This window comes from Purpureocillium lilacinum (genome assembly GCF_023168085.1).
Source record: "Purpureocillium lilacinum CBS 284.36 DNA, scaffold_8, whole genome shotgun sequence".
In the NCBI taxonomy this organism is placed as follows: domain Eukaryota; kingdom Fungi; phylum Ascomycota; class Sordariomycetes; order Hypocreales; family Ophiocordycipitaceae; genus Purpureocillium; species Purpureocillium lilacinum.
Window position 1 is genome coordinate 1,479,757 of NW_027072118.1, and position 10,976 is coordinate 1,490,732.

General features: G+C 56.2%; 1 protein-coding gene across 1 annotated transcript; it reads left to right on the forward strand.

Moving 5' to 3' along the window:
* Window positions 1–4,948: 4,948 nt before the first annotated feature.
* On the forward strand, window positions 4,949–5,407 carry PLICBS_010181 (uncharacterized protein; the record flags this gene model as incomplete). Its single annotated transcript, XM_065601877.1, has 1 exon — window positions 4,949–5,407. One exon carries the CDS (start codon window positions 4,949–4,951, stop codon window positions 5,405–5,407), a length of 459 nt encoding a protein of 152 aa, XP_065457949.1.
* Window positions 5,408–10,976: the final 5,569 nt, after the last annotated feature.

Sequence of the window (10,976 nt, forward strand, 5' to 3'; positions counted from 1 at the left end):
TGTTATTTCAGGGAGGGTTCGAAGCCACGGCAAAGATTCGTGAATACGAAAGACACAGTGGAACTGCGCGAACGCCCATAGTCGCCCTTACTGCCCATGCCATGATGGGTGACCGCGAAAAGTGCATGAAGGCAGGAATGGACGAGTATCTGTCTAAACCATTGCAGCAGCACCTGCTCTTGGATACGATTCTCAAATGCGCAATCAAGCCAATAGCCGGTCGGCATTCGGAGGGACGTCAAGAGAACATTCGGGCGTGGCGCCAATGATTCGGAACTGGGTACAGGTTGTTGCACCAGGAGAATTCACACCGTACATATTCGACCTGCAAACCAGCAGCTGGCACGGGACAGACGCGCTAGTTGCACTATGGCTGGAACACCGACCGTGGGCTCGGTTTGGTCTGGGTACACTGGGCACAGTCGTGGCCATATACCTCATCAACAGGGCTCTGCTAACAGTTGGTGGAGCCCTTTTGCGCAAGGTCCAGCCAAGTGCACATACCCCAAAGCCAGTGAAGTTGGCTTAGGGTAAAGCCTCAGTCAGATACCTGATGAGGCGGCTGCGGGAGCGGCAGGATCCGATCGCCGTTGTGTTCAAAGTTGCGTTGCTTCTTCGACACCATATGTCACACACTGGGAGGGGAAATTGTGGGCAAAAAAGGGCTTGATCTCGGTCTAATAGCTGAAGGGGTGCAGGATACCGTATCGTATCGAGGCCCAAGCCAAGCGGCGAGCGATAAGCCTCTCCAGTCCTTTGCCAAGACATGAGAGCAGTGATATTGGCCTCCAGGCCCGTGTCTTGGAAAGATCACGCTTGCCTGGCTTCTCGATCATGACCACTTCGGCCTCCTTGAACCTCAGAGGGTGATAGCCAAGGGACAGGCACCCTTGATACAGGCGTTGGATGTGGCAGCGTAGAGCGGGCCATGCCGTTCGGAGCAGGCGTACCGTGATGTTGTCCGACCCTGGCGACGTGTTGCCTGTGCGCAGCAGAGCGTCCTGGACTTCCTAAATGGGGACATTGGGCGAGAAGGGGATGGGTAGGGTGTCTTCTGACGGCGTCCAGGGGTCGGAGATGTCGTCGTCTGCAGTTCTGCGCTCGAGAGTAGCGTGTCGTAGGGCCTCGGCCTTGCCGATTTGAGTCTCAATGATTGTTTCGCCGACCTGTAGAGGGGGCGGGCGGAGTACCCCGGGTCGCTTCAGCCATCGCGTGATCTTAAAAACGTCTTTGTCGCTTCGCACGCCATCAATCAGTTCGCGCCAGTATGCGCGCTTCGCGCGTCGCACCACCCGTCGCAGGTCGCGGCGAGCGAGCTGTACGTCGCGGTTGAAGCCGAGTGGGAATGCTCGTCTGATGCAGCGGAGCTCCGCAACAGACGCGGCACATTCCTCGTTCCACCAGGGAGCCTTCCGCGGTCTGCGTTGGGATCGCCGGCCAGCCGCGCGAGCTGCGGATCGTATGAGGTCTATAATTGCATCCGCGAGCCGGTCAAGATCTGCAGCCGTCGTTGCTGCCTGGGGAATAATTGTAGCCCCTGATACAACCAGCTCCCTGAACCGCTTCAGTTCCTCGTCGCTTGCGAGAAGAATCTTTCCAGGCGGGAGCGTTGCCGGCTTGAGAGCCGGGAGAGAGATGCTGAGGGTAAAGTGGTCCGAGCTCGTGGCAAGGTGGTCCTCCACCGTTGCCTCGGCTAGGGGAATATTTGAGAAGGCCAGGTCAATGGTATTGCCGTGGGCGTTCGTGGGCGTGTTGATCGGATTGAGGAGATCTAAATCGTTTTCTGCGGCCCATTCTGCGATGATGCCGCCGTGGCCGCGGGAGGGCCCAATCTGCCACGTGTGATGTCTCGCGTTGAAGTCGCCTGCGATAATACATTGACTGGGAATCGGCCATGCGAACAGGACTTCGAGGGCGGTGTCCAGGTTCGGTTCTCGATATACGTTTACCAGAGTGACGCCATTGACCACGAGCCAGAGAATGTCTCGGGAGAGAGCGGGACGTTGCTGGTCCGCCAAGAGTCTTGCACCCCGGCGAATATATGTCATGACGCGCGGTCGGGTGTCGATGTCTTCCCAGGTGCTGACCGGTGAGTAGGTGTCGTACGCCGGGTGTGTCTTGGTGAGGCAGCGGGAGTCGCGGACTTGCGTCCAGGGCTCCTGTAGTAGTATGACCTCGTGTCGTTCTGCGTCAGCAAGGGCGAGTGCGCAATCGTGCGAGGGGCCATTCTTGCCGACATTGGCTTGAAAGACCCGGAAAAGTCGCTTGTCACGATGCTGTCGTCTAGGTCGTCTGTTCATAGAGGCCGGTCGGGGGAGGCAAGGCGGCGCTTCTTTGGCGAAGTGGTTGGCTGAGGGCTGGAGGTGCGAATCTCAGGAGCTGGAGTTCCGAGGAGGCACGTGGAGGAGAGCGACGGCGTGGGCGTGGAGACCGAGGGAGCTGGGCTCAGCGAGGATCTCGCTGGCGAGGGGCTTGCGGGTGGTGCTCGGCCATTCCCAACGTACTCGTTCGGTTCTTCAGACATCTCGATGCTCTGCCTCACGGGCGGAGAATTACTTCTTTCGCTGCGTGCCGACGAGGCTCGAAGGAGTACCGAATCGGCGGAGTTCATAGGCGTAGCTGAAGTGGGTTTGATGGGGCTGGCCGCTGCTGGTGTGTTTTGCCTACCGCTGGAGGAGCTTGCAGAGCTTGGAGTCGGCGATGCTTGACTGTTCGGGGCATCTGGAGCTGCCGGAGAGGCGGAGGGTGTTTCGCTAGGGCGTGATGCACTATTTTCCCTCTCGGGCTCCGGTGTGATTGCGTCGCTTGTCGTCGGTGTGCTCCGGCTGGACGCGGAGGTAGTGTCGCTCGCTGTCGCTGAGTCGGATTCGAGGCTCGTGGGCTGATCCCGCGGTGGAGATTCTGGTTTTGCTGTAAACTGCTTGAACAGTCGTTTGCCCATGATTTGGACAAGTTTCTTCTCGGGCCTGTTGAGGCTGTGGAATGCTCCGTTCACCTTCTTGGGGCGAGCCGGGCACTGGGGAAAGTCAACCGCGTGCGGCCCGTGGCAGTTGGCGCATTGTTGTGTGGCGGTACAGGTCTCCTGGGCGTGGCCAGTCTTGCCGCAGTTCTTGCAGCGTGCCTGGCGTCCGCAGCTGTAGCGTGAATGGTAGTCCCAGCAATTGTCACATTGCTTCGGCGGGTTGGTCTTGACGATGAGTCTCGCATAGCTCGTCGTGTCGAAAAGGCGCCAGTAGTGCTTGACCTCCTTGGCAAAGGATATGAACAGGGTCCGGGTCGGGCGCTGCTCCGAGTCCTGTTTCCCAGTCATCACCCTCTCCGGGGTTTGGCCGGTTTGCGTGGCGACCTCGTCTCGGATCGCCTTCTCGTCGTCGATGGCTTCGCCAAAGATGTTATTGAAGCGGCGTGGGCAGCCTTGGACCACATACGTGTACCACTCCTGTCGCTTTTCAACGATCTGTGCGGAGATGTCAGGAGCCCACTCGGCCTGCCGTTCAGTCAGAAGATCCCTGGTTGCCAAGTCAGCGGCGCGGATGGCCCATCCGGTTTTGCAAGGGTGGGCTTCCGGGATACGGCTCCGGGCGATGCCGAGCTTGTCGGCGATGTGGGTCCGGACGGCGAAACTTCGAGACATGTCGGCGGTATGGCCGGGGCGGAGGCGGGCGAAGACCCGGAAGTCGTCTGTCGGTGGGGGCAGCGGTTTGCGTTGCCCCTGACGACGCGGGGGCAACTGTTGATGCCATTGATTCTGCAGAGCTGCGCTGACAGGGTCTGCGGTGGTCCCCGCAGCAGCTGGGGCTGGGCGTCTGGCGCCGACCGCAGCTGCGTAGGAGGGCTTCGTCGGAGGGAGGTTGGTGTGCGTGCCGGCGAGTACGTCGGTCCAGTACTGCAGGAAGCTGCTGGAAAACTTCTGGGCGAATTGAAGTGCGGGTCCAGAAGTGAACTGTTTCGCTGTGTCGTCGAATGAGGAGCAGAATGCCCTGAACACGGCTAGTTTGGCGCTATAGACCTCGTTCTGGGCGACAACGAGCTTGTCAGCGGCATTGGCGATCGAGACCGGGCCGTCGCCAGACTGCGGGTCGGGTTCGCTAGAGTCGAAATGGACAGCGCGCTGAGATCCTTCCGTGGCTGCAGCGTAGGAGACCGCGTGAAGCGGCGATGACGGCGTGTATGCCGTCCGTAGCGCAGAGCGCGAGACGCCGATCTCGCCCTCACCGGTGGCGGGGCTGTTGCGCAGAAGGGCGACACGCGCTCTTCTGGCTAGGCCGAAGGGGGTCCTGGGACCCAGATCGAAAGGATCATCATTATGAGGCGGGCTGGACGAGGCCGATGCCATCGCCGCCGCCGGCGCCGGCTGCGCAGAGCGCAGATTGGGCGGATTACGGTGTACTTGTTAAGGAATAAGGTGTGTATTAGGCTACTTTCTTAACAGTTGCATGCCAAGAAAGTAAAAATGCAGGGAAGGATGTAGCGCCTGAGCTGGCCACCATTAAAGCAGCCACGGGTGCAGGGGTTTGGAAAGTCGAGATTCGGATCCTACAACAGGTATACTGGCAGGCGAGTGCAGGTCTCAGCTCAGTAGCCTCCAGCTCATCCCTGCCAAGATATTTCAGCTCACCGAATGGGTATACAAGCTTCTCGTGTGGCCACCGGCGGCTACGGGCGATGAAGTAGTGTTGGTATACCGTCGGTGTCTCGACTGGCACGAGAGTTTCTTTGCAATGCTCGCAGCAGAAGGGAGCAACTCGCCATTTGTGGCTTTCATCCAGTATGAGCCCACATATAACCCCCGTCTCGCTCACATATCAATGCATACGTGTTCTATATATGGCCGTATACATGTCCGCACGGACCAGTGAAAAGCTGATTGTTCATCAGCATGTATTATCATTTTTGCCAGCTTTCTCTTTTCAGGCCGTACGTTAGCATGCCTCTCGTGGGGCTTCATATGCATCCGCGCCAGATCTGTTTGCAGGCAGCGCAGTCCATTCTTGGGCTCTCAGAGGCATATGTCGGCACGTTCGGTTTGCGGACGGTGCCACCACTGATGCCATACTTTGTGTGTGCGTCGGGTCTCTTGAGCCTCGCGGTCGAGGAGCCCGGACATGGCATCCTCGATGTTGTTCCCATGCCACATCAGGATGACAACGATCGCTGCCCAGCCGAGACGACCGAATCGCCACAGGAGACGATCAAGAAGGAGCCTTCGGACGACCGGCCGGACTTGGAACCAAATTACGGCCACAGGTCGAGCGGCGAGCAGCGCAACTGGCCATTGCCGCAGCCGTTGCCCCTTTACATGCCCATAGTGACCCACGCACGGTTGCTGCTGTCCAAGATGAGCCTCGCTCACCCTGCAGCTTTCCTCGCGGAGAGCATGCTTCACAGGGCACCTAGCAGCAACTGAAGCAGTACGTCTGCCACATACACAATGCAATGCAGAGTATTCATGACTGGCCTTGGACAGAGAGTAGGGGGGTTGCGGTTCCGATTGACACTATATATTCACGACGTGCAGCATGCCATACGCATTATGATGGCATGTCACCATGGCGCCCAGAAGGTATGAAGACGCAGGATGCTGCGCCCCTTTGGTCGCCAGGCCATCATATAAGTTAGCCCACGCCCGTCCACTTTAAAATTCTAAGCGCGAATGAGTGAATGCGCGAGCATTATGAAAAAAACTGTTGGCAGCTGTCGGTGGCGACACCTACGCCTTGACGGGTGATGACAGCAATTGCGTTGACCTTACCGAGACGTTGATGACTATCCTGGTGGTTTCTGGCCAAGCTTATCGCATATTTGACCCCGCAGGGGATAGGTGCATTGATTTTACTCAGCCCCTGGAGAATGTCGTCGTGGTCAAAGGCGCTGCTGTGGCCCATGCTACCCAAGCCGCCAGATTGGTAAGCCGCCGCAGGACTTGAACGGGTGCGATTGGTCCCTTGGAGGATGACTGACGCCATTGGGGGCGGAATGGCCCAGATTGTACATGGCGATATCATAATTGCTAAATTTACATCAGTCACTGACGTCCAAAGATTCGTCGAACCCGTGCTGTCGAAACCCCGTTCGGCCGGTCCGTCCGTGATGCCAAGTATAGGTCTGCATCCCGCCCGTCCGGATGGCCGTGTGACCGCCGGGACCCACCCGCCGACCAGTCTAAATACGCTGATGTCCCCGATGCAATTCGGTGATGTTCACTTAGCGGGTCAGACCTACCAAATGCGGTCATGGGTGACTTCTGCCTCGTGCCTCTTGACGGCGAGATCTCTGTCCTGGAGAATTACATAGGAGCTCTTGAGGATATCCACGATGCCCTTCAAGTCAAACGAGACGCAACCAACTGCCTCATCTGCGATTTGGCGGACCTCGATGGCAAGACGCCCGCCTTATGATGCAGATCCAGCTGATGGTTTTGTCGCTCAAAAAGGAGGTACGGGAGCGATTCAAGGGCGCAATACAATGCGGAGGAGACAAAACCCCACCCGACACGTCGAGACAAAGCTTCCACCCGACACACCCACAACACCAACCGTACAAATCGCACCGAGGAATGTCCATATCATGGCAGAGGGAAGCCGGGCTTCAACTTCTAACGAAGCGGTCTAAGCAGGAGACTTGTTCTGGAAAGGATGGTGCAGGGCAGAGCAGTCGGGTGGCCGCGGCGGTAGGCGCTTGGCACGTATCGCACAGCTATTGGACCAAACAAAAGTGGGGTGCATAATCTGTTAGGTAGACGCCAGGGTGAAACGTAATTAGCGCTAAAAACGACGAGAGGCTGGGTGGCTTCAAGTGTGGCGGTGTATCCAGGGCGTAGGGTTGTTGACCGACGCCCCCGTCCGAAAGGATCCCACAGGACACACATCTCAAGCAATGAAATCACCAGTTCTTGCCAATCATTGACTACAGTAACCCCCTCGGGTAATCGGTGAAACCAGCGCGTATCCAACATACTCCATCTGATGTAGCTAGTAAGTCCCTACACATAGAAATCGGCAGCCCCCGCTTTTCGGCACCTCGCAAAATGGCGACAACCTCACCGCTACTCCAACTTCGACTACGCACGGCTCTACTAACATCGCTTCAATTCCTCCCAAAGTGGGCATCCTTATGAATGAGTGGCCGATGGCCAAGTATACTGAGTCCGATATACATGACGCACTCGAGGCGATCGCAAACGGCTTATCCGCAAAAAAAGCCTCGCGGCAATGGGGCGTTCCGAGGGCCACTCTCTATGACCGAACACACGGCCGCGAATGCAGAAAGGATGCATTTTCTCCTCTACAGAGGCTCTCTAAGACGCAGGAAAATCAACTTACCGAGTGGATTCTTATCCAGACCGCTCTGGGGCTTCCACCCACTCACTCGCAGATCAAGCAGTTCGCCCCTGTCACGGGCTGGCCCGTGTGGGTCTCGGCTCCGCTCTCGACCGAGACCCACACCGGCTCCGGAGCTCCGCTCAAAAGCTCGTGTTTCTTTCTGCAACTTTCTCTTCTTTTCTTTTCTTCTTTCCTTTCTCCTTAGCTTTGGATACTCGTTGCAGTCGCTCAGCTAGTTGTCAATACACTGAGTTGAGACCGTTACACTGGACTTCAGACCAGACTGCGGTGGAATGGCTCGAAAAGGTGTTCATTCCAAGGACCCAGCCCGCGGACCCTTCGGAGCGCAGACTGCTAGTATTGGACGGCCACGGGAGTCATGAGACAGTCGAGTTCATGTATCTATGCTACCAGCATAAGATTCATCTTCTTTGTCTGCCTCCTCATACCTCTCATGTGTTGCAACCGCTGGATTTCTCCGTCTTCTCCCTCTGAAGCACTACTACCGCAAACAGGTCGGATTTCTCAGCCTTTTGACCGATTCAAGCCCGGTCGGCAAGCGAAACTTTCTTTCCTGCTACCAGAGACCCCGTGAGCAGGCGCTCACGGCGTCCAACATCAAGGGTGGCTGGAAAGCGACGGGTTTATGGCCGGTGTCGGTGGCAAAGCCACTTTTGAGCCCTCTCCTGCTGGAGAACAGCAACAAGCGCAAGAAGGACGCGAAAAACGCGCCCGACGCCTTCAGAAGTCCCTTTTCTACGTCGGGATGGCAATCGAACGCATCGCAGATTGCGTGGTCGACTCCGAGGCGTCCTCAAGATCCGAACGTGCAGGTGCTTCAATTCAACCAGCTCGACGACGATGTACCTACAAAGCGGCTGCTGCTCAGAAAGATTACGAAGGGGTTTGATTAGAAGGACGGCCTCTTGGCAAAGCCCAATTGCATATTTAGGCGCTGGAAACACAATTGGCGGCCGTGAAGCCGAAGAAGAGGAAGAGGGTGGAAACGAGCCCGAATTCGAGGTTCGCCGACATTGAGGCGGTACGGCGGGCGCAGGCGGAGGTCAATGCAGCTGAAAATGAAGACCCTGATGGAACCGAAGATGAAAATTCAGAAAACGGTGGCGATTGTATCGTAGTGAGCGTGGGTGGGCAGTGAGAGGCGATTGAATTGATGGCGGTGAAAATGGTCGAGCTTTTTTTGGGGTGCCGAAAAGCGGGGGCTGCCGATTTCTATGTGCAGGGACTTCGTGGCGTTTATATGGAGTTTGACAGCACTACTTGATTTCATCCAGATGAGTCCAGCTTTCATGCCTCTCTGCTTTGAAGCGTCCAGAATTGGCCTGGCACCAGTCCCGCTATGATGGCGGAACCTGCCTGAACTACTATGCGCTGACTCGAACGGTCCCAAATCACCTGCAGCAAATGAGTAAGCAGGTAGCTGCTTCCGAGGAAGCCAGGGACATTCACCCTTGCTAGTATCCTGGCCATGGCACTTTATTCCTCTCGTTTATATACACAGTTCCGGATCACAGAGACGTCATTATGCAGTGCCCATGCGTGCATCCTTCGCATAAATCATTTCCATGTGGGCGCTTGCTGGACCTGTGAGAATTGTAACGGGCTAGGCCCGTGTGGGTCTCGACTCCGCTCTTGACCGGGATCCCACCAGCTCCGGAGCTCCGCTCAACAGCTCATGTTCCTTTCTGCAACATTCCCTTTTCTTCTTTCACTTCTTTCCTGTCTCCTTAGCTTTAGGGTACTGGTTACAGTCGCTCAGCTAGTTGTCAACAAACTTAGTTGAGGCCGTTACACATGGTGGCTGGGCATCTTTAACGGCGTGTCCGCGTTCAACAACTCCTGCATGTCACTTCTGGATGCAAACATGTTTCCTTTCAACGCGCTTACTTCGGTCTCATCACGATGGGTCTCATGATACTGGCCAGAAGCACTTCATACACAATCTTTCTTCGTTTGTTCATACGGGCGATGCTGACGGTGCTCTGGGAAGCCACGGACGATGACACGTCCTGCGACCTGAAGTCGACCGCTCGAGTACATTTACAAGAACCCGCGACGAGCCTACACGAACCTCTTCTCTTCGCGCCCGACATGGTGACTGCTTGTTTATTCATTCTCAGCTGTCTCCACTCAATCGACACGGTGGCGTTGGAGCTGATAAGCTTCACTAACCCGGCTGTTGAGTCTGTTCCTCCGGGCACTCGCACGCTCGATGTGCTATCTCAAGCGTTTGGTAGGCCTCGATTCGCCTTCTATTCCACTCCGCCTTAGCTCAATCCTTTTAGCTGTACGCTCTGGTGGCTTCTACGTCGTTCCCATCTCATCTCTCAATGTCGGAGCCGAACCTTCATACGTGACCATGATGTATGTAACGGGCTGGGCCCGTGTGGGTCTCGGCAGTCGCTCTCGACCAGGGTCCACACGAGCTCCTGAGCGGAGCTCTGGAGCTCGCGCCCCTTTCCAGGGTTTTCTCTTTCTTCCTTTCTTGTCCAGCTGTAGGATACTCGTTGCAGTCGCTCAGCTAGTTGTCAACACACTCGGTTGAGACCGTTACAATGTAAGTATCCGTCTAGTCCGTGACGGTTATGATGCGTAACTCCGACGTCTCCGAGGGGCGCAGTCTCAGCATTTACGTAGACGAACCGAAGGTCGAATCAGACGCGGAGGAGACCATGCAGCTGCCCGATCGCAATCCCCTCTTCCACGGTTGCCGCTCGTCCGTCGGATCAGCAAATTAAGCGCGGCTGTGTCTGTGAGCCGTGTGATCAAGCGCTCCTTCATACAATGGCATAGTGTCGGTGCGCTGCCGCAGCGCAAGACTCGCGGCGGTGGCGCCTCACAAATTATCTGCGTTGAAACTTCCATATGATATAATACGTGCCGCGTTAGTCGCTGCCAGGCGCACTGTGAAACATGCCCTCCAATATCGGTGAGGGCTTGAGCCTTGCACGATTGACGCCTTCCAGTCGTCGTCGTCGTCGCTAGTCGCGTGGCGCGTCTGCATTCCACCACAAAGAAACGTCGCCTTACTCGCATGAGCATTATGATAACGACTGCCGCGTTTGAATCAGAGAGAGTTCATACTCTCGATGTCATGCTCTTGAATGCCTGGCAGGTTGGCTGAGTAGGCCCTGGTGGTGCCGATTGAGATGCTCCGGCGGACAACGAAACGTCAATACGAACTGGCATATCTTGCCATCCAATCGGACGGCTCACCCGTCTGGCTAATTTCACCAGTCAATGTCTATGATGCAAATTTTAAGACTGCATTTGCGACCTTGGATCCCTTGCGCCGCAGTGATGACCGACTTACGATCAATTCATCACGTTCTAGCAAAACGCCCACTGAACGCCCACTGTGCGACTTGTTCGGCCTTATCGGGTATGATGTCATCTACATCTAAACGTGAAGTATGTCGTAGTCATCCACGGCGTTCGTCCGCACGAGGATGCGACGGTCCAGTGCTTGAAGAGACCATGACGTGTGAGAGTCGCCAAGTCAAATATACATAGGCGGCGCATCTCCCTCGTCCATCGACAGTTGCTTGTTCCTCATAGATCGACGACACATAGCTGAGCCGCTCCATTCCCATTACAAGCCAACTTGCAACAGAAATTATACCAAACCACATC